Consider the following 24,121-nt stretch of genomic DNA (forward strand, 5'->3'; position numbering starts at 1 on the left):
CTTACTGGGGTTAAGACCTTTGATCATGTTCCTTTTGTAATCAGTGTTTGTTCAAAATCATGAAAAGCAGCAGTTTTCAGGAAAAGCAAGGAGAGGTATTAGGTGTATTCAGCATGTAATGGAAATATTATATGCAAATGGAATGAAAGAGAACAAGTCAGCACTTGTTGCTTATGAATTATTTACACTGAAAAGAGGTCTCTTTGAGGGTACCAGGCTGGTCTTTTTTGTATTTATTTATTGAATGAGTTTGTGTATGAAATGTTTTTATTTCTGAAACAACACAAGCATTTTCATCAAACTGATTTTTTTTAGCAACTCAGTATGTTCATTTGAAAATTGAGGCATTTGATTGAAAGACAGAGGTTGGGTAAAGTCAAGTTAGATATGGAAGAGATTCACACAAGTAATATATAAATGAGTAAAAGAATGAACATCTCACTGGTATCTAGTTTAGAACAAACACATTTGATATCCCAGGTGCTTATCCTGTGTCAAATAATGCTGTAGACCAGCAGAAAAATCATAATCATAAGTTATGAGAATAAAAATTTTGCATTTAGAGCTTTCAACGTGTGTGTGCGTGGAGTGCTGAAAATGCTTTTAGAACATAAAACCGTATGCATAGAGAAATAAAAATACTTGAAAAGTTTTTCTCAACAAATTACAGATGAGAAAGCTGATGTCACTGGGCATGTAGAATCACATTAATAATTATCAATTATGTATTTTGTAGAAGTTATGCTACTCATTAGCTTATAAAATCAGTGTTCTGCAAATTTGCCACTTGGTGGTGCCAAATTGATTTATAAATCACAGATATGAGCTGAGGCAAGCTGGTTGAAGTTGCTTCTGAGGAGTGTACACTAAGAGAGACAAATTTCGTTGGAAAAATCTTGATTTTGTGGCAGCACTGGTGCAGCTGTTCTCTGCAGCACTTGTGGCAACCATTCCTCAAGCCTCGTATCTTGAGTACCTCTCTTATTGCCCCAGTACAAGAGAGAGTAAGTGTAGAGCAAAGCTACATCTGTGAGAACAGAGTTTCAGGAACATTTCTTCCATACCATGCACCTGGAAAAAAGTAGTTTGGATCCAGTGATATTCCAAGCATGGGGCAGAATATGGCTTTGGGGTTTCTGGAGGCAGCTGCAGGTGTGCTGCTTGCAGTATTATTTTTGTAGGTGTTTGACTGGAGTAGTTCTGGTACAGTTGTGGTTTTAACACTGCCAGAATTTCCACAGGTTTATCACTGAGCTCTATATCCTTGAATTGAAGGGTGATGATTATCCTAAATGTAAATCTATACAGAAAGACTCATGATTAAATTATCCTTCCTTCATCTCTCAGTTGCAAGGCGGCTCTTCAGCAGGCTTGAAGTTTCTGTTTTATTAAAATGTCTTAATTTGTCACAGTGTTTCAGTGTTACCAGTGTTTAGCATTGAAGAATATTTGCACGAGACTTAACTTCTTTTTGTATTTTTCTTTTTCTCTCTCTCAATACTGCAGTCCCAAAAGAATTGGTGGAGCTTCACTTGAAACTGATGAGAAAGATTGGGAAGTCTGTCACAGCAGACAGATGGGAAAAATACTTGATCAAGGTACAATATGCTTGTTGTGTTATTCTCCCGTGCTGGAATATGATTGTGCTGAGCAGTTGTGTGAGCAAGCCTGGTGTGAGCTCCAGGAGCCTTGGGCTGTGCCAGCATCGACACGTGGGCATCAGATCCCGGCTGAACTTCAGTCTGCCTCGGCTGGTGGGAAAAGTCTCTGAAAACAGGCACCATCTTCTGCATGTTGAAAGTGTCCACCCTCATAATTGGCAGGAAAATGCTTTCTTGAGTATTAAGACCCTAAATAAAGAAGATTTAGTAGCCTGAAAATGGGATAAATTGAGCAGAGATCTATACAGTAGAAGTTCATTTGTGTATCACTTGTCCGGATATGGTTTAATTACTGTGATTTGGCTGATATTCATACAGGAACCATACAGGGGTCTTGTAGCATGTATTAATAATAAAAGAAAGTATTGCAGTGATTTATATCTGCATGCTCAGAATGGCACAGCTAAGATGAGAATGTAATTATGCATCAGTAAAAATAGAGAATCCCATTGTTTTACGTAATTCTGTCTTGGTATTTTAATTGCAGCAGTGTCTTTGATGACACTTTACATACAAATAGTTTCCAGTTGAAATAATTTTCACTGCTTCAAAAAATGAAAATATATGGAAAGTCAGAATTAGTAGGTTACCATTTCCCCTCTGGATGTGTTTCCATGTGTCTTTTAATCCACAGAACTGTAATCTTGTTATTGTCTGTACAGCCGTGATCACATCTTGCTTAGACATACTGCATCATGGTAATAGCAACTGTACAAATAATGGCACTTGGCAAATCCAGCTAGAGGTCTCTCCCTTAAATGCTGTCTATAAACTCTACAGAGGTATGAATTTGTCTTGAGGTTTTTGTAGCCTTTAAGATGGTGATGTTTTTAGGGCTGGGAGTGTGTTAAGGAATAACCTGCTGAAAAGGCCTTTGTTAATTCTGACCTGTTAACCAGTTCTAAAGCATTGATAATAATTTTTTAAAATAATAATGTAATAATTCGTGTGATTTTGTGTACTTTGTGTATTGCCAAGTACTGTGGTTACTGAATTGTATTAAATTCCTTAATAAACCCAAAAACCATTGCAGAAAACTGAGAAAATCCAACTCTGACTTGTGAACTTATGTACCCCACTGGAGCCACTTACCGGTTGTGTGGTAAAGCAGAAAGCAGGGACATTAAACAAGTTTGAGGGAGTAGTTTGGAAAATTTTCTTCAAAGCAGTTTGGAAATTCTTCTTCAGGGAAGAAGTAAGGGAACCCTCCCTCACACCCCTGTTAAGACCAAGTAAGTGTTAATAAATTCTACTTCATTTAACAGTCTCCAGAGCTAACTCGAAGCTTATTCTGGCCACTGGTTCAAAGGAACCTTGAAGAACAAAGGAATTTGAATATAACTAATTAGAAAGGTATGCTAATATTGTCCCCATTTCAAAGGAGTATGATTAATTTAGAAAAGCAAGGAAGAGTACTGGGAAATGCCACAAAAGCCAGGAAAAACTGAAAAGGTGTGGAACCACTGAGAGCATTTTTCCTTGATGCCTGCAGTATTGTTCCACATATTATTAATGACACTCTAAGAGGCAAAGTTGACCTGTTTTTCCTTTGTTAGAAACTACTGATGTTGTTACTTTGATAAAACAAGGCTTGATATATTCTAGATGTTCTATTTAAGCAGAAACTTTAGTGGAAGATATTCAGACTTATATGCTCTTAATATTTATGCATGTATGTATTCTTATATTTTGTTTATATACCAACTAATGATAAAATGTGCTTCAGTTGACTGTTGTGCATATAAAGAGTATCATAAAAATTATCTCTAAGCTGTGGCTGATATTTTGATAGATGGATGTATTTTGGATAGGAAGCGAACATGGTAGTTAAGAGTTCTTTCCCTTCCCTATTCTGGTGTTGAACCACCCAGGTTGGATCCACCAGCATGTGCACTAGTCTTTCATGGAAGAAAATGGCTGTAGGTCTCTGTGAGTCTGACTTTCCTCCTCTGCACAAGGGATGTCTTGTGGTCGTGTGTTGCTGAGGTAGAGAAATGTCTGGTCCCAAGTATTCCAACAACTAAGAGGAAGTGTCCAGCTTAGCTGATTTTGAGACACATGTAGCGAGGTCACGTTGCAGTGTCTCCTGACAAAGTGTTTTACTTAACTATTGTCAAACATAACTTACATTTTTATACAGAGAAGATTTCTCTGCACTGGTCCATCTGAAACCTTCAACCCAAAATCAGCACGTTCTAAACACATTTCTGATGGTTAGAATTCAGGTGTCTGTAGTCCCACCCAAGGAGATTCCACTGTCAAGGAGACTCTTCTTTCATGTTCCTGTTTTCCTTGCTTAAAGTGAACATTTGGAACTCTGGAAATAGTGTTGGATGCCATCATAGCTGCTTTGGAATTCTTTGAGAGAGATGTTTCAGCATTTCTTGCAGGGTGGGAAGGTGCTGACCACACTTAGTATGCAGAAGTCAGCAGTTCCTGCAAGCAGCAGCTTTGTGATCAGTGTGAAGCATCCTCTCTGGGAAGTCAGAGACTACGATTTCAGCAGAGCCTGGATCAATGAGATCTGTAGTTCAGGGTTGTGACAGTACTTGTCAGGAGAAAGCACAATTATCTGGTTGTTAATTGTCAAAATGTAGTCATTTCAGTTTGAACAGATGCTTCAGCAGCTCTGATGTCTCAAAGCTTTTGCTCTGACAGTGACACACTTCTTAGCACATGAAGCTTCTCATTATTGCTCCCATACTTAATGGGTAAGTAATGAATAGCAACTGGCATATGCCATGAGCAAGGGTTTTAATATAGAGTTTCCCAGTGTTCTTCATATTACATGGTTAAAAAGGAGAGAGGAAGTGTAGTAGCCTCATTTTGTGAGTGAGCAGCGATTGTCTCCTGCTGTGAGCTTTGGCTTGGCATCAGAGAAGTCCCTATGTAATATTCCTTAACCTTAGAGCAGGAAAAACTGCTCTTCAGCAGGATCCCTTGTGACCAGAGTGCTCTTCACTGTTCTCTGTAGGTCACAGCTTAAACGTCAAGGTTTGATTTATGGTGTGGCTGAGCTGACCTCACTGCAGGCTTACCCTTGTGCCACCTGAGAAACAGTGTCAGTAGTAGGGTAGTGGAGGGTTGGTAGTGTGGCTGTGGGGACAGGGGGAGGGGGTAGCAGCCCCTTTGCTTAGTTGGAGCCCAGGTGGAGTGTTACATTATGAGTCAGTTGATCTGTACTTTTGGTGGGTGAATTTTAGGATTATTTTTGCTGCTGTTTCTAGAGAAAGCCGCATTCAGATGCGATTGGCAGGTTTCTAAGTAGCTTGGTAACTGTATCTTATGTTTAATAATAATTTGTTAATTGAGAGACTGCAATCTTCTGATTGAGTCCAGCCTTGCAGACTGAAGGGCAGCAGCACCTCATGCACTCATTTGACAGTTGTGATTCAGCAGTGGCACTTCAAAATAATTCCAACTGGAGGTGTAGTTGTGATCAGCTTTTGCCTCCTCATGGATATTTCCATTGGAATAGCCTCACTGACTGGAGATCCCACTATGTGTCCTCAGTTGATGAGCAGCTTGTCTATTCATGAGAGTTGTCTTAAGGACATCTGAGTTGTTTACAAGGAGAGGGAATTTCTTCTTCACCTTTATTATTGGAGCTCATGCTGTTTCAATCTATTTCTCCTCTGCTGCTGCTTTTTCTGGTGATAGGGTTTTTCCCCCCATATTGATGTGGTTGAATTTACTTGCTTTAAATAAATTGAATTTGCCTATACTTACAATATTTTAAAATATTTGTCAAGCAGCTTGAAGCTCAAGATATTTTGTAAGGAATAATAAATAATTCCATAGTGTGGAGTGAGTAACAGTTGTGTTTATCTGCTGTACAGTTGAAGGACTTAAAGGGCCCCAAGAGACTTGTCTGCTAAGTGCTGCAAGGAGATATAATAGGAAGTTGTGTCTGCTTGAGAGAATTTTGTTCTAAATAGACAGAAATAGAAAAATGTGAGATTTGTGTGCAGCAAAGACAATAATGCCTTCCCATTCCAGAGTCAAGCTCCCTAATTCAGGATGTTTAGAGAATGTGGTGGTGATCAGGATCTTCTCTTCCATGAAAATTCAACAGTGGTTGCTAATGTGCCTCAGTTTTACTTTTTGCTTTTCTGTAGGACTTTCTGACTGCAATCCCAAAGAGATCATGTGTAATTAATTACAGTAGTAAGGTACTACAAATAAAAAAGTTTAAAGTTGCTTTTTTCTCCTAACCTTAGAAATCTGCTTATTTTGTTTGCAACAGATATGTCAAGAATTCAACAGCACTTGGGCTTGGGAGATGGAAAAAAAAGGATACCTAGAAATGAGTGTTGAATGCAAACTGGGGATTCTGAAGGTACACATTCATCAACTAAGGTTCTAAATTACTACTTCCTCACTCACTTTAAGGTCTTGCAAATTTAGCTTGACTGAACCGTAAGAGCGTATATTAAATACAGAGCTGATCTTGGAACAGACATAATATTATTCATTGTAGTGGGATAGACCCAAACTGCATGTAACACTTTGTTTGCATGTTTTTCACACTTTGTATGAAAATAGTCTTGTGCTTACTGGTTTGTCAAGAACTCTTTGCCTGTGCAATACACACTTTAAAATCCATTTGTGACCTTGCTGAATTCCAAAGGCAAAATGGGACTTCATCTTTTATGGTCTTGACAAAATTGTCAGGGTTGTTTCCAAGTTATGTATGGGTTGTATTGTAGAATGAGATAATTTGTACTATGTAATAAAAATTAAGAATGAGCTTTCTAAGCTGACCAGTTAAAAAAAAAAAAAAAAACCAAACAAAACCAACCCAAACACTTGTATCTCATTTCAAAACAACATGGCCTGGAAAAAACTGGTAGCTACAGCTGAGACACAGATCCAATAGGGAGAGGCCTAAAAACAAGTTACAGATCACAATGAAATGAGCTGATTTTCTTCTTTCTGTTTATATTTTTGATATCTTACCAGTCTTTCTACTTTTTCAGTATCTCTGTGAGTGTCAGTTTGATGACAATCTGAAGTTTAAGAATATCATTAACGAGGAGGATGCTGATGCCATGCGCCTGCAGCCCATTGGTCGGGACAAAGACGGCCTCATGTACTGGTATCAGCTGGATCAGGAGCATAATGTCAGGATGTACATAGAAGAGCAGGATGACCAGGATGGATCTACATGGAAGTGCATTGTTAGGTATTCTGTGGGTTTTTTTGTGGGGTTTTTAGCTATTTGTGACTCGGGCTCAGAAATGTATTACAATAAATCTTCTTCTCACACAGTAGGATTCATGACAGTGGGATTTTCTGCATTGACATCTATGTTTTAGTGAAAATAACTCAGAGATTTGTTGGTAGCAGCCATCACATAATTTGTTTCCTGTTAGTTCAAGCTACAATGAATATATAGAAAGGATAGCAAGAGAAGCCTGTCTTGAGGATGATGGCTCCATATTGCTTACTGGCCAGCTAAATGCCTTAGAAAATAGAACACTCTTGCTTCTTTAACTTCAGCTTTGTTAGGAAAGCTACAAGTGGACAGATTTGTTCTTGAGGAAATTCCTTCCTGTTGGAAGGAATTCAGAGGAGGCCAAGGAGATGCTCAGAGGTCTGGAGCACCTCTCCTATGAAGGCAGACTGAGAGACTTGGGATTGTCCAGCCAGGAGAAGAAAAGAATCTGGGGAGAACTCAGAGCCCTTTCTAGTGCCAAAAGGGGAGAGAGATTTGTTACAGAGGCACGTAGTGGCAGGTCAAGGGAGAATGGCTTCAAACTGACAGAGGGCAGATTTAGATTTGATATGGAGAAATTCTGTGAGAGTGATGAGGCAGCAGCACAGGTTGCTCAGAGAAGCTGTGGCTGCCTCATTCCAGTAAGTGTTCAAGGCCAGATTTGATTGGCTTTTGGGCAACTTGGTGTTGGAGAAGATATCCCTGCCCATAGCAGGGAAGCTGGAACTGGATGGTGTTTAAAGATGCCTTACAACCTTGTCTGCAGGTTTTTTACACTGCCATGACCTCAATAACCGAGGGAGTCATACAGAAGTGTTTAAACCACCATCAACGAGCCATAAAATGATAATCATTACTACGAATTACATGTAGACAGCTGTTGTGGGGAAATAAAGTAAATGTATCCAAACAAACAGATCAAGAGCTGAGCCATGCATCATCCATCTCTTCCATGCATTGTAGACTCCAAAAATTCATTGCCAAAGGAAGAAGAAACTAGGCTTCTGCTAGGAAGGTTCTTACACTCCACACTCACAGCAGAAAACCACAGTAATGCATTAAGAAATCTGAAGTGGTTTTAAAACCTATGAGACTCCACATACTGGGATTGTTGCAGGCTTCCTTTCTTTCCGTAAACCTGGGGAAGACAAATTGCTGAACATTGACTTGGAAAAACAGATGTGAGAGCCTTATTATTATAGTCCATTAAGAAAGCAATGACTGTTCAGTCCTGGCTCAAATCCTTTATAAATTAAGAGGTTTTTTTAATAGTTGGATGTGCAGTTTAAATAAGGAGTTACAGTGCACTGAGATTCACACTCATACAGATATGCACCAATATTTTTTCCTGTCATGAGCTGATGGACAACCTGGTGTTGTTTGTTGCTTGTGCTTAGAATAAGTACTTGCAAAAAGTATCTAACCTAATTTGCTGTTTGCTTTTGCAAATTTCACTCAAATGATATGGTTGCTTTGGTGCGTGAGCAGAGAGCTGTTCTCTGCTGAGAGACAAAAAGAAATAGCAAAGAATAATCAGTGATGGCTAATGAGAGGATAATAAATAACAGAATAATAGTAGCAGCTTGGATCCAGACCCAGCAGGAATTAAGATAAATAAGTAGATAAGGTCCTTCCAAAGGCATAATTTTATTTTGGTATGGATAAATTGAAAGGTTTCTGACAGCAGAGGTGCAGTCACTGGTGGGACAAGCATATATCACTGTGCTTGTGTTTTCACTATATAACTCTATGAGGTTTTCAGGGTAATTAATTTAAGCAGATAATGTTTGTTTATTCTTTTTGAATCCCTTTGGGGTAAGTAAGTGGCTTATCAGACAGTGTGTTTTTCTCTTCTAGAAACCGCAACGAGCTTGCTGAGACCCTTGAGCTCTTGAAAGCACAAATTGATCCTGCTCTGTTGAAAAACAACAATTCTCAGCAGGAGAATTCATCACGTGAAAGTCCCAGCATAGAAGATGAAGACACCAAAAAGGGTGAAGAGGCAGCTACACAAGGTTTTATGCCTTCTTTTCTCAACCTTTAAGTGTTTTGCTGTGGCAATGTTAGAATTTCAGCTTCACAGAAGGTTTCTGTGTTAGATTAGGACTTTTTTAAAGTAAATCAAGTAAATATTAAGTACTTTGAAATTCTGAATATATTTGGAGGTTTTTCAGTACATATTTAATCTCAAACATTTATTTATAGGAAGAGAGCTTTGTAAAAAACGTTCTCAGTAACTTTTTTTTCTGTACATTTTGTATAATATTGTAAATGCTCATTATTGTATGTTTTTGTGGGGCATTGAACCACTGCCAAACTTCTTCTGTTTTAGCAACATTAAAATTTGAAAAAGAAAAAACTCTGCTTGTGCAATGCCATGATTGAAATCAAGACAGTGTTGGGTGTGGTGTTTATTCTTGCTTTTGAGTTAGAATATAGGTTAGAAAAGTATAGATTATTTTCTTAAATGTTTCACAGTTGGCACAATATTTCAAGAAGACATGAGCTTAAGTTAAAACAACTTAAAACGCTAAAGCATTGTAGAAGTGAGGTTGTCCTTATCTGCCTCCACTATATTGTTGTTATTAAAATCACAGAATTATTTAGGTTGGAAAAGATCTCCAAGATCAAAGCCAAGAACCTTTTTCTTTCCTTATTATCATGTCATTGCATGTGTTTAGTAACTTGCCTGACTTGTTGGTTTGTGCACTGTTTTTGCTAAGTATCAGAAGTATTTGACTTTTTAAGCATCTGGTCTTCTTTTAGGTCATGAAAAACTGGAAGCTTGTTTTCACAAGTAATTTTACCCCAGTTTTACTACGTGGTCTTATTATTTTGTTAAAATACAGGAAAATATTTTTACAATCAGAAATAACATTTAGGTATTCCAGTGTGTTAGTAGGTGTTTCTACAAATCTGTTGAAGTTAATAGGATATGTGGAATTAGCCAAGGTTTGTCTTGGTTTTGAGTGTCAGAGAGAAGGAATTACTATTCTATTCTCCTTCTTTGCAACAAGCACCGCAGAACAGAAGAAATAAATAAACATTTAGGTAAAATTGGAGTTGTTGCAGAAGTACTAAGAGATAACTGGAGAAATGGCAGTAAATTGTGACAAAGCCCAGCAGAACTGTCTTTCAGTCTAAGGCATTTCCAGTATCTACCTCTGCATGTAAGTGCCAAGACCTGCCTAGTTACCAACACTGCAGAATTAATTCCATGTACTCATTGTGCTTTTGTCTCAGTCAAGCCAACTTAAATCATTGGATTGAGACCTCTTCTTCAGCTATGATTTTGCTTTACTTTGAATTAAGGAGTGGCCATTTGAAGACATATCTACATCTATACTGTAGATAATTCCCCAAATCCTGTGGCACATTCACCTGGCTCAGTACTTGCGTTAGGTTATGTATTGGTGTAAAATCACCTCTAGGCACTAGTTGCAGAATTATAGAATAGTTTGGGTTGGAAGAGACCTTTAAAGGCCATCTAGTCCAACCTTCCTGCAATGAGCAGAGGCATCTTCTACTGGAACAGTTAGTGCAGAGCCCCATCCAGCCTGACCTTGAACACTTCCAGGGATGGAGCGCCCACAGCTTCGCTGGGCAACCTGTGCCTTACCATCCTCACGGTGAAGAATTTTTTTGTAATGTCTAATCTAAACCTCCCTTCTCTAAGTTTAAAGCCCTTACCCTTTGTCCTGTCACTCCATGCCCTTGTTAAAAGTCTTGTAAGACCTCTTTAAGTGCTGGGAGATGCAATAAGGTTTTTCCAGGTCCTTCTTCAGGCTGAACAATTTGTCTCTTGGCCTGTCTCCATAGCAGAAGTGCTCCAGCCCTCTGAGCATCTTCATGGCCTCACTCCTACAGGTCCATGTCCAGTGTGTGTAACGACGAATGAAATTATTTACATTTGTAGTGATTTGAGTGCTGTCAGTGGGTCACAGAACATTCCTTAGAGCCTTTAGTTGAGAAACTGTACTGTTTCCTCCTTGTAGTCCAGGGATGGCACTGGAAGCTTTGCTAAGATGTAGGGAAAACATGCTGGAAGACCTGACACTTGCTAGCTCTGGCCATTTTCCACATATCATTAAATTAGTACATGGAAATGCATGTAATAATACATGGAAACCTAACCCAGTGCTTACATGCTTACTGGCCTCACTGATTGACTCTAGCAGTGTTAGGAGAGCCTGTACATTGACTGAGTCATTTTGTGTATATGTGAAATGTTTATCAGTAGTTCAGGGAGTAAAATTATAGAACATCTGCTAATTTTTGGTATGGATAGGTTTTGGGATTCTGGTGCTCCTTGATGAAGTTTGGTAAAGCAGTAGGTGATGGGAAGAAATGTCTTAACTAAGATTATACAGACAGAAATAAAGGGAAAGTAGAAGAATATGGACACAGAGAAAATACCTAATTCTCACTGTTACAGTTACTCTCACTTTGCAGAGGCACTTATAGGGGCTCTTGAGTGGGGATCACTTCTGTGAAGGGGAAAAACCAGCCTCGAGCCTTCAAAATGTGCCCCTCCGAAGCACCTTAGCACTTCTGGAGCCTTAAGAGATGCATCTTTACTGTACTGATACTGAGATTTATATGGATACATGCCTTGTATTTGAAAATACAAGATCTGTGAATTCCTCCTCACTGTTCTTTTCTAAAATGCTTGATTTCTTTGATGTAATTATTAGCTGTCATGTCCTTTCCCCTGTATATTTTTAACCACTTTTGGAAACTCTCATCACACAAAAAAAACTACACTAGTTCAGTTGGAGAGACATAAGGTAGAAGTAAAAATAGGGGCTTTTTTCCCCCCCAAAACATCTTTTTGTTTGTAGTTGTGCCACACTTGCAAAAGCATCATCCAGGTGGCAGGAGCTGCTGTTCTGGTATATACAGTGCTATTGTATTTGCTTTTTCTAATTAGTTCTATTTCTGGCTGACACAAAATGGTTGGTAAAATAAGCAAACTTGAAGTATCAAGAGGCTGTGGTAAAAATAAATAAGAAACTGAAGTGCATAGAGACAAAGTCGCTGTATGGTTTATTCTAAATGCTGGAAATGTACTTCAAGCCCTAATGATCTGAGTTAGCAAAGTGGAATAAGCTCATTCTTAAAGCTCTGCAGGTTTGCTGGGATATGCTACTATTCATTGCTTGCTTTAAAAACAGCAGATGAAGTGAACGTACAATATTGTCTGCGTGTAGGAGATGTAGTCTTTGCCTGGAGAACCTGGATGAATTTCTCTGTAAGCCGTAATGCTGAATGTCTTTTCTCTGAACTGTTGAAATACAATAGTTAAGTATATATTGAAATAAAAACGTGTACAAACAGGGGACTCATTTCTCTGAGGAATTTCTCTTGAAGGCCATGGAATCTTACACCATGTTCTGTTTTCTGAAATAGTCCAGAAACTCAAGTGAGATTTCATGCCTCTGCCTAGATTTTATGTATTCTCTGGATGTATTGTGGTAATACTGAAGAAGGGACTGAGATGTGTGTTGAAAGAAGCATAAATCTAGAGTTCTGCTGCTGGCTTCTGAAATTTAGGTTTATCTTTGTATATAACTAGACTGAGCAGTGGTTCTATAGCTAAAAATTGTCAGCCCACTTAATGACAGTGTTATACAAGCCAGATTTCTACTAATTCAGTGAGAGAAGAGCCCTTTGTGTGTGGCTTGGGCTGTTGGGTTTTTCAGGTATGCCTTTGTTCTGATGAAGTTCTTTGTAATCCTGTAGATCCCTTGGTTTCATAACTGTTTTTCTCTGTCAACAGAAAATCAATTGAAAATCAAAGAAGAAAAAGAGGAGTTAGAGGAACAGTCAGTGGAATCAGAAAGCCTTCCTCCTCCTGTGGTCAAAGAAGACGAAAATGCACCTAAAATTGAGAAAGTGGAAGAAAAAGAAATTATAAAATTGCCAGTAATAGTGAAATTAGAGAAACCTTCAGAACACAATGAAGAAAAGCAAACTGTCAAGGAAGAAAGTGACTCCTTTAAGGAAAACGTCAAGCCTGTTAAAGTAGAAGTGAAGGAAAATAAAACAGAACCCAAAGACCTAAAAGAAGTAAAAAGCTGTATGGACAAAATAGCAGCTCATGAGCCAGAGAGGTTAGAATTTTGTGTTAATGTCAAAACTCCACAAGAAATTGTGGAGAAATCTGTGGAAGAAAGTGAAAAACTTAAAAATGACCAACAGGCAAAAATACCACTTAAAAAGCGAGAGATCAAACTGACAGATGACTATGACAGTCCAATAAAAGGGCCCTTGTGTAAATGTGTTACTCCAACAAAGGATGTCTTGAAGGAAGAAGGGAAACCAGAAGAAGAAGCTTTTAAGAGAGTCCCTACCATTACTGCTCTGTGTCCTGATGGGAAAGTGCTAGTAAATGGAGAGGTTAGCTGTGAAAAAATAACCCCGAGCGTCATACAAAATAATAAGTCAGAACACTCTGCTATTACTGTGGAAGACAGCACCTCGTTAAAAGAGAAGAATGGAAAAAGTGGGGAAAAAGTATCAGACTCCCTAAATTCTGTTAGTACAATTATGAAAACATGTGAGATTGAGAAAAATGCAGTAACAGTGCTAAAAGAGATCGGGGATGTGGTCTCTGAGGTTTCTAATCAGAAAGTGCCTTCAAAGGAGGAATCTAGTCCTGTGGAAAAAGAGTCCCTTGACAGCACAACTACTGAGACGATAGCAGAAGAGTCTTCAAACTCTGAAGACTGTGCCAAAACAGCTGAAGAGAAACAAGCCACTGATCTCAAAAACGACAGCCTGCCACCACCCAAAGAATGTTCAGAGAAGCTGGAGATGTCTCCAAATGCATCTGCTCCTGCAGAACTGCCTGCACTTGCACTGGCTGATGAAGAGACTTTGAAAAGTAAAGATGAGCCTGAGGACAAAAACGACTCTCCAAAAGTTGCTGACATACCTCCTGCATCCACTTCACCTGTTACAGTAGAGAAACCTGTTTCAGAAAAGGAGGACTCTGACAGTAAAGAAGTGGCTCTGCCTGAGGAGAGCAAACCAGAAGAAAAATCCAGCCCTGAAAAACAAGAGGAAGGGCCAGAAGCTGCCAAAACAGAGCCAGATAGATTAGATGATGCTCATGCATCTAATCCAGAGGATTCCTCAGAGACTAAAAAGGAAACTCCAGTACCTAAAAGCAAATTTAAGTATAAGCTAGTTTCTGAAGAAGAAACCTGTTCAACAGAGAATAAAGAAATAACTTCTGAAAGACAAAAAGAAGGAATTAAATTAACAATCAGGATCTCTAGTCGGAAGAGGAAGACAGAAACACCGCCAGAAGAGGTCAGCACTGGCCGCACGTTGAGGCGGTCACCAAGAATATCCAAGCCCACTCCGAAAGTTGTGGAGACTCGAGATCAGAAGCCTGAGAAGAAGCGACCTGAAGAGGAAGAGGAGAAACCTGCAGCAGCACAAAAACCAGAGCGAAAAGAAGATGCAAAAAAACATGAGAAGGAGACAAATTCTAAAGTTAACAAGGTAAATACAGTTTTATTACTTGGGAGTAAAGAAAACCCCCCATCTTATCTATAAGGAGAATGTACTCTTACGTAGGAATACTGAGAATTATGTTCCTTTGGTCAGCTTTTGCAAGGAACTAGCTTTGCAGTTCAGTTAGTGGACTCAACCAATTTAAAAACACCTCCTAGGAGAGTGATAATATACCTTGACTTTTTATAAGCTTCGACAGTTTATAAAATATGTCACTTAAACCAGCCTAAGTAGACCAAATCAATCTGAGTGGATTCTTCTAAAAATGGCATGATCAAATGTGAGTCTGTCTGGTTGTGTGGCTGAATAGAGACTTGTACCCCCTGTGGTTTTACTAGATGGATACTTGGTGTATGGTTGGTCAGAATGATCATAAGCTAAAAAGGAACCAACAAATGGGGAAGAATAAAAATACTATGACTTCTGTTTCTAAGTGAAGCTAAAGGTATTGTAGTGAATTCACAATATAATTTAGCTTTTCTCACATGTGATATACATTTTAATGTGGGAAGGGGGGGTTCATATTAACTTCTGTTTATGCAAAATAGATCTTTAAAAGTACATGAGGTAAATATATCAAAAAAAGTTAAATATACATTTGTATGTTATAAATAACTCTTTATTAATTTATCTTCTGTTTTTTCTGGATATGCAGCACAAAACAAAAGAGGAGTAATGAGTTTATATCTTTAAGTGCACTTATTTATATCAACTTGTAAAATCCTATTAATTTTCCACTGCAACATATTTTTGACTGATGTAGTTTTCCTGAAGCATTCACTCACTTGCAAGTTCCTTTCACATACTGCTATATTGGATAACCTTAAAATGAACAAACAGTTGATTTTTCAGTGAATGGTAACATCTATAGTGAAAAATTCTGTCACATGCATGGAGAAATGAAAAACAAATTTTTCATTTAAAGATTTTAATTAAAAAAGAAAATGTGTGAAATTAAGAGTTACTGTAAGTCCTAAAAGTTATTAGAATTTTGAAGTACTGTTGCTACCAGTGTTATAACTGTTTTACTTGATCTCTGTTTGTGAAAGATCAAGAGATCTAAAGATATTTACTTTTCCAGAGAGATTTTAAAATAATTATGATAGAGGAAGAAGTTTGAGGCTGTTGAGCTTCTGTCATTTAAACAGGATGAAGAATACTAGTGTCTTTAATAGCTTATTTTATATCTTGAGTTTCCTTTTCTTTTTAAAGATGGGTCTTATGAAAACCTGATTTGAAATTTTGCTGCTGTATGATGAATCCGTAGCTAAACTTAGACTATCATGGATTTGAAGTACCTTTGCTGCTAAAGCTTAGGGAACAGTAAAATCTCTAAACGAGTAGAAACTGATGTTAAGAACCTGAAACAAAATTTTACCAATATGATAAATGCAGCTTTGGTATGAGTCCATCATGCAGGAAAAATAAATTACTTTGTGAATTTTAGTTTATTCAGCTTATTTAGGTCTGTGAATCATTTAGTCAAAATTCAAAAAATGTTTTGAGTTGAAAAAGCTGGAAAAGTTACTTTCCGTTTTCAGTGTCTGTGGGGAGGGAGTAATAAGTTGAGAGAGAATGGCAGGTGTGAGAAACAAGTCAGTCAATGGGAATAAAAGTTTTTTCTTTTTGACATATTGTTTTAAATTGAAAATATCTTAGTTGCAGAAAGTAGTTTAAATAATTCAGAAGTCTTCTGAATTTTAATTGAAATCTGATTTTCATTCAAAATATGGTAATATATTCAAAATATTTTCATTTGTAACATGGTATATGATAGAAAGGGGTAGATGCCCCTTTGATTAGCAAAAAGAAGCACCAACTGAATCATGTTTCACTGAAGAAAAATAATGAAAAGGTATAAAAGAAAGAAAAATATGAAAGAAGACCTGGATAGAAGTTATACACTTGAAAGGTGCAGTGATCTTATTTCAGAAACAAACACATTTCTTAAAATAAAATAATAAAAAAAGGCATGAACTCTTTGGGAGTCAGGTGGGAGAAAAAAAGGTTCTCTTTGGGTTGTGGAATTTGCCATGTTCACTATAAAGTTGGCCTTGTCAAAATAGAAAAAATGGGGCTGAGTGGAAAAATTTGTCTTCCTACTTTTAAATACATTCAAAAATTTCTTTCTGCACGTAGATGCAATTTTTTCCCTTTATATGGTTGCATTTTAAGGATTCTAGAAAGACAATACATTCATTGAAATGCTCTGCTGTAGATTTACTGCAGCTGTTCTGACTGAAATGAATCACTTCATTCTGGAGACAAATAATTTTTAAGATCTGGGAAGAAACTCTATGGGCTTCTTCTGTGTTTTTTTCTTTGAAATGGTGTCTCATAGAGAAGCAAAGTTCGGTGGACGGGTACGCGGACACGTGGCAGGTGGAAATACTCAAGCAATGAAGAGACTGAGGACTCTGAGAGTGAAAAAAACTCTGAGGAGGAGGAAGAAGAGGAGGAAGAGGAGGAGGAAGAAGCTCCACCTGCTGATGATGATGAGCCCTGCAAGAAGTGTGGCCTTCCCAATCATCCTGAGCTGGTAGGTTTTTGGGGAAAGCTTCTGTGGATTGTTGTGTCAGATTTGGTGGATTAGCTTTGATGGTGTCTGAAGGCACATGATCCTTCAGGGTGGCCATATGTAGGAGAGTATCTTGTAGGTTTTAGGTGGTAAACTCAGGAGTAGATGAGTTATCTGTAAAAAGGAGGGAAGGAAGTTATTTTTCCTATTTGCCAAAACAAAAATGCCATCTTCTACAAGGTGTAACGCACCTTAGCCCATTGAGAATTAGTCTGGGTGAGGCTTTGAGGTTGTGCCCACAGTTGCAATGAATACAGAGGAACTAGCAACATTAAAAAGATCTCTAGCAGTGTGATGTCTATTTTCCAAGGCATCAATGACATTGCCACATAGCTGAATAGTCATCTTCATTGGCTGTAGCTGCATCTCACCCTGAGGACTGAGCACAGTGAAATCCCAGACAGCACAAGACTTTGCTATTTCTCGTGGTTCTCATTTATTTGTGGTAGATACCATAATGAATTCTTCTGTTTATCTGGCAAAATGTGCAGTCCTGATATGAATCCAGGAAAAAAGCTCACTCTTGGTGTTTGACAGGTATTCTGGCATAGCTGAGAGAAAGTTTGACCTTTAAGATGTAAGAGATAAATATTCCAGTAGATATACACACAGCTTATGCCAGTTTTGTTCTCAAGTTTTATGGAAAGGGATATCTCAGGTTTTACCCAACTAAGTATGAACTTTTAGTAGTTGCTAGTTGTGGATGTCCTACAAGCACGCAAGACTTTGTTCCTGCTACACGGGCAATAAAATTATCCTGACTGAGGAAAAAGGCCAGGTTTCCTGCATAAGAGACCACAGAGAAAACAGGTAATACCACATCTTGTTCAGATGGAGTTTTCTACTTAGTCTAGGATCTGGAAAGCATTACCAGATTCTACACTAAGGGCATATAGTCTACATAGTCCAGTAGCACTAAGTAGTGAGAAGATACAGTAAGAGAAAATGTGGTGTTAGCATGGAAAACTGTGATGAATAAACTTTTCCATAAAAACCTACCTTGGCCCTGGAAATGTGGTACAGAGTAAGTGGTACAGGGCTTTTTTGTTGTTATTTTGGCACAGTCCAAACACTTCTATGTTGGCTGGGGAAATAGTTCTGGAGTTTGTTACATGAGAATGCCAAAAGATACTGATGACATGTTTTGTTTGCACAGATTTTGCTGTGTGACTCTTGCGACAGCGGCTACCACACAGCCTGCCTTCGCCCTCCGCTGATGATCATCCCTGATGGAGAGTGGTTCTGCCCTCCTTGCCAGCACGTATGCTTCCTTTGTGACCTCACTCTTCTTCACAGCTTTCCTTGTGGTTGTGGAGATTGGCTGGGACTTTAACAAGTCCTTTCTATAATCTTTTTTGTCTGTTAGCAAGTAGACTGGGATGAATGGTAGGACTGCTGATCTTCCCTCCTCTCCATTAGTAAAACTGAGTTTGTGATGTGGCTTTCCCTCTCTTTGTTCTGCTAGTGATGAGTGACTGTGTGTTGCTGATTTTTAGATGAGAATCTCCAGTCACACTGATTATATCCCATCTCTGATTAAATCACAAGACTAGTATAGTATTAAAGATATTGTGTATTAATTTTTCCCAAAAGAAACATTTAAATTGTCATGAAGGAGGCAGAACAGGAGGGAACAAGAGATGGATCAATGGCCAGAGCAAGCAGCTGTTTCTGAAGTGCTATTCCCTCTTCAGAGACATTTGCTCAGAATCTGGTTACTGATGCTGTTACTGCTGTTACTGATGAATCTCAGGGTATAATTTGCTGGGAAAGCCAGGGTTGTTCTAGCCAAGTAATAGACAAGTATGAACCCTTACTCCAAGGTTAAAAGCGGGGTTGGTACTTGGGAGGATAAGCAGAAAGTGTGTGAGACTGCTCTTGTTAAATTAACGGGAAACCATTTGTACAGATTTTCAGAATAATCTTCCTGATCCCAACCCCCTTCCTTGGTTTTAGAGAAATTCTGTACCAAAAGGGCTGTTGCCTGTCAGTAAGCTAAGTGACACTGGACACAATGTAAAATGACTCTATTTGGTGTTGATTTTTAGTTGTCTTCTCAGAAGCGTTTTTAAGTAGTGATGATTTTGAATATGTAAGAATGTTTTTTTTACACCTGTAGTTATGGCATATCCTTGTTCTGTTGCTGTTAAAGTACTCTTTAGTATGAAAAATGACACGTGTAAAAGGGTGAAGAGCATCCTTGGAAATAGTATAATGAGGGCATTAACAAGGACTAAGGCACAATTTGTCCATTAAAAGTAATTTTTGCACACAGCTCCTTGAGTATTTGCTAAGAAAATCTATCTCTGCTTTTTGCTGCAGTGTCCACTTAACTCATCTAGTTCCAACCTCCTTTGCCATGGGTAGGGACACCTTCCACTAGACCAGATTGTTCGAAGTCTCATCCAGCAAAGACAGGCTTTATTAGCCTTGTTCATTGAAGAGGAGCCTCCAGTGTAGCAAGGCTTCTTCCAGATACAGACTGAGTGAATGAAGAGTCTGAATGTTAGTTCAATGTGAAAATAGCTGGTTATGAAATAAAATAATATTGTGTTTCCTTCCTTTAGAAATTACTCTGTGAGAAATTAGAGGAACAATTACAAGATCTGGATGTTGTCTTGAAAAAGAAGGAGCGTGCAGAACGCAGGTACTGTTGTTTTGATGCTTTCACAGCAGTACTGTGCAGGGGTGGTAATAATTGAACAAACATTAAAATAACTGGGGACTGGGGAGAAAAGCAGTGAAGAGACTGGGAATTGGTAAAACAAATTTTGACTTCCCACCAATTGCTACTGGCTCAGTACTGAGGCAGCTTGCAGGAAGGGAGGAAAAGTATAATAAGAGGCAAAGATAAACAAATGCATTCATCCTAAACTTTGCTTAAAGTGCCTGAACACAAGTTTGCCTTTCTTACACCAATAGTTAAAGGGTTTCCAGCACTGGTTCAGCTGACCGTCAGTCATGTGTAGAGTTCTGCTGTAAGCAATTTTAAGTCTTGATTTTGCTCCAAAAGTCATCCAGATTATTGTGAGATTTGAGAGTTGTTGCTTTTGATTCTATTAAACTCTGCCTAATGTACAAGAATATGCGGCAACTGCTGTAGGGCAGTGGGTCAGTGAGCACAGAATCACAAAATATTCTGAGTTGGAAGGGACCCACAAGGATCATCGAGTCCAACTCTTCAGTGAATGGCCCATGCAGGGATTGAACCAACAACCTTGGAATTATCATCACCCTGCTCTGACCAACTGTCCACCCCTGCCATCACCGAATGCTAAATGCAGACATATTTACTGCATTTAGGAACAGCACCCATAACAGTTGGAACATTCTGTTGGCAGTTTTCAGACCTGGAAATGAGGGACATGAAACAAAGTCTGCATAATTTATACCATTTAGGACATATATTGAGTACTTTGCAGAATTTAATAACATCTGTATGCATAATTAAACAAAACTTTGCATTAATTTTATCTTAAAAGGCAAATGTCACTAGGAGGTGAGGCCCTTTTAAAGGAAGTAATTCTGCAGGCTTATATGTGTGGAAGGGACTGTAATATTACATGAGATGTAGTGAGTCAGTCCTGGGAAGATGGGAGCACAATCTGTGTCTGCTTTCAGCTTTCTTCAAATCTGTTTGTTATTGCTGTTGCAGCAGCAACAATGATAGTGACAGATCAAGTACCAACTGTTCCTGATGTCACTACTTCTGCTCAGAGTGTATTTAGATCATACTGTGGTGAAATTATCCATTGCCAATTCTGCTGAATTTGTAGCTGTGAGAATGAAACTAACAGCTATTTTTATGAGTGAACTCAGCATATACACAGCCTCCATCTGTGCAGGAGTATGGGACACACAGGACCTCTGCTGTTTTGCTTTATGGTGGGAGTGCTCATTACTAGTGAACAGTATTTTTGGACCTACTTTGGTAAATATTCTGCGGGCAAACATTACATGGAATGCAAGCTTTTGCCAGTCTGCCTTGCTTTTTTGAAATCACCAGTGTTTCATAAAAACACACAATCTTCTGAGAGCAACAGGAGAGAATAGGGTAGATATCATAGCAGTTTTCAGTGTCTGAAACAGATGTTTAATAACTGTTTTGCAATTTGATCCTCATACCAAATGAACCTAACGCTTTATATTGTGTGTCATAAAATTGATGTTTTATTTAGTTAGTTTCCAATGTTTTTTTCTTAGAAATAAGCTTGAGTTATAATAGACTTCACAATGCAGTAGTTGAATATGGAAGTCTTCAAACTTAATGCTGTATTGTAGCAAATAATAAGGTAAAAAGGGTGAAGAATCACAATGCCAGAGGAAATGATAGTCATTGTTACAGCTCAGTGTATATGTTAAAGCAGGTTGGTTGCTTGGGGCACACATGTACTTGAATGCAGTGTTTCTGAAAATTCAGTATGTGGTTGGTGTCTGTCTTTTTGGCCAAGAGAAGAAATCCAACCCTGTCATTATGGATCTGTATACCTAATAGGTTCTTCAAACCAGTGTTGCTATCATGCTTTTTGAAGTTGTGACATTGTTGTGCTCCTTCCAGCTCTCAGGAATCTGACTGAGGCTGATTCAGCTGCTCAGCTGTGTGTTTGCACATCCCCAAACTGTTATGTCACTGATTTTTTTTAATGAATCCTTCAGGTTTCCCGTTGACTTACAAATGGATGAAATAATATCTTTTTTTCCCCCCTTTCTCTGTTCATGAGTTGAAAGTACTACCACAGCAACCTGGATGAATTTCAGGTTTCTCATGCACAGGCTACCTTCTGTAATCACATCCTACCACCAGCTGGAGGGAGTGGACATTAAAGCCTTGTAAGATCTCCCTTTTAATCCATGTTAGATACTCTGAGACTTCCTGATGGGAAATCCCTCTAGGAACTACTTGTCTAATTCTCCCAGGCCAAACCATGTGGAGCTTCCATACACAGTTTCATGAGTTCCCTTTCATGACTGTAGCAGCTTTTGCAGCTGCATAATTGGGATAAAATGTTTTCTTTAATTTGCCTAGGAAAGAACCAGACAATGCTTATCTGCTCCTGCCCTTGGAGATGTCTGATTCAAATATTTAACTCTTGGCTGAAGTCTTGAGTTCCTGTCTGCCACAAAAGGAATAGGGAATTCATTCAATATCATTTTGTATTTAATTTCAAAAACTTGACCTCAGCAAGATTGTCTTGTTCCATTTGCTGATTTGTTAAGCAGTGTTTACTCAAGCCAGGGAGAAGAATAGCAAAACTGGAAAACCTTGCTGATCATGTTTAAAAACAGATGATTTTTTTTAATCTCCTGTCTCTTGATGTTTTGCATTACACAAAATGAGAAGTTGAGCAAACTATCAAAGACACTTGTTGAATACTAAAATGTTTGCACTTCTAGTTCCTTTCTCATTTCAATAATTGTATTCCTTGCCTTAAAATTTTATTTTAATTAATTTTCAAGAGCATAGTGATTTTGCACAGCATCCTTCCTCCTATCCAACCAATCTAATGATGCCCACTTGGACTAGCATTTCTTTTCATCTGTCACTTAGGAATATTTACATTAGAGTACAAAGACCATTCCTTATATAGACAGCCAGTCATTTCATTAGGCATAATGATACCAAGTTGTCAAAGTCCGTTGTCTTTTTAGCTGTAAAACAACCTTTTACTCTTTGTAAGTATGACTTTAGGAACTGTGTTTGTTGATTTTATTTAAGAATATTATGCTAAAAAATGCAGAATGCTACTCAGAAGACTTCCAAAATTTACTTAGATTCTTCAGAACTTAATGAATTGGGAACAAAATTTTTACATGTCAATGTTTCTATTTGCAAAACATAACACAATGAAGTAAACGTATCTAAAATTAATATATGTCATGGATATTTTTGCAGTTATGTGCATGATGTGTCCTGTTGCAAGTCAGGTGTAGTGTGACAGGCTCATACAAGCACTCCCTGTAACTTCAATAGTCTGATTCTGGTTGATTGAGACACTTCAGTTCAAAAATCCATAGTCCTTCCAGACACCTGTAAATGCCACCAACTTTCATTGTGCTCTTAGTTTCTTTAAATTATCCCTTGTTTTCCTGAAAAAGACAAGTAGAGACCTATGGTGATGGGAGTTTGGTTACCCACCCCAGTCTGCATTAGTACCTGGCTATTCTTCCTCAGAGACTGCTTTTTTGAAAGCTCAGTTCAGCACCATGAAGATCAACATGCAGTGCTGTTGATGATTTGTTAGGAAGTCCATCTCCAGTCGAGAGTGAGAGATACAACAGGACTTGGAGAAGACTTGTGTGCTTCAGGAGCCAGAGTTGTCCCCCAGGCAATTCATATGATGCAGAATGTCTGTGATGAGGAAAGCTAAGTCTAAACTGAATTTTGCTTCTGTAGATTTAATCCTGTAACACACTGTGGACAAGGAGGACAGTCTCCTTCTCCTTACAAGAGTCTGTCCTGTATTTGAATACTTCTCTCTCTCTCCCATATTCAGTCAAGTGTTCTCTATACTGATCCATGCTGTTTTTTCAGCCCTTCTCTACAGGGCATGGCTGCTGCCCTCCAGTAACTCCTACTGGCTAGCCCTGAACTATTCAGCTGGATCACATCTTTCTTGGAGAATGTGTGGTGCCCAGATGGCTCTAAGTGCTCCAGCCAGGTGTGAACAGGACTGACTGCAGTGGCAGGTGTCCTTCAGGTGTCCTGTCAGCTGTTGTCCTATTTGCACATCCATCTGTCTTCATAGTTCTTTGTGCAGCAGTTTGACTCTGCTGATCTTTGCTCAGGCTGTTCTTCTTTGGCAAAGAATTGCTCTGTAGGCAGTTATTGTCCCCTGGTGTTTGTAGACTTGGTTCTTTCTGCTTGGGTCTAATATCTGGCATTTATCCATTTTGAATTGCATCCTATCTTTGCATATTTTTTCCAGTTCAGTGTGATTCTATTCCCATTTTATCTTTCATCACCTTCATGATTGGTGGTAGTTATGGATCTGACAACATAATCTTCATCACAGCATTAATATTTTTCAGTTGGATTTAACTTGCTTTTTATACCCGAAATTTCAATAATTTCAATCTTCAAATACTGTTGATTGTCAGAACTCTTTGGAAATCTCTTACATTATACATGCAGGAAAATAT

The 24,121-nt window shown here is 38.4% G+C and overlaps 1 protein-coding gene across 1 annotated transcript in view; it reads left to right on the forward strand.

The window, feature by feature from the left end:
• Window positions 1–24,121, forward strand: part of RSF1 (remodeling and spacing factor 1) — a 59,956-nt gene that overhangs the window by 22,914 nt on the left and 12,921 nt on the right. Inside the window, exons 2-9 of the mRNA XM_083855860.1 lie at window positions 1,507–1,598; window positions 5,908–6,000; window positions 6,641–6,846; window positions 8,737–8,894; window positions 12,659–14,391; window positions 16,745–16,942; window positions 18,138–18,242; window positions 19,549–19,628. Coding sequence (XP_083711986.1) covers window positions 1,507–1,598; window positions 5,908–6,000; window positions 6,641–6,846; window positions 8,737–8,894; window positions 12,659–14,391; window positions 16,745–16,942; window positions 18,138–18,242; window positions 19,549–19,628 — 2,665 coding nt within the window. The remainder of the gene's footprint in view (window positions 1–1,506; window positions 1,599–5,907; window positions 6,001–6,640; window positions 6,847–8,736; window positions 8,895–12,658; window positions 14,392–16,744; window positions 16,943–18,137; window positions 18,243–19,548; window positions 19,629–24,121) is intronic.

The sequence above is a fragment of the Zosterops lateralis genome (genome assembly GCF_965231275.1).
Source record: "Zosterops lateralis genome assembly, chromosome: 2".
Taxonomy (NCBI): Eukaryota; Metazoa; Chordata; class Aves; order Passeriformes; family Zosteropidae; genus Zosterops; species Zosterops lateralis.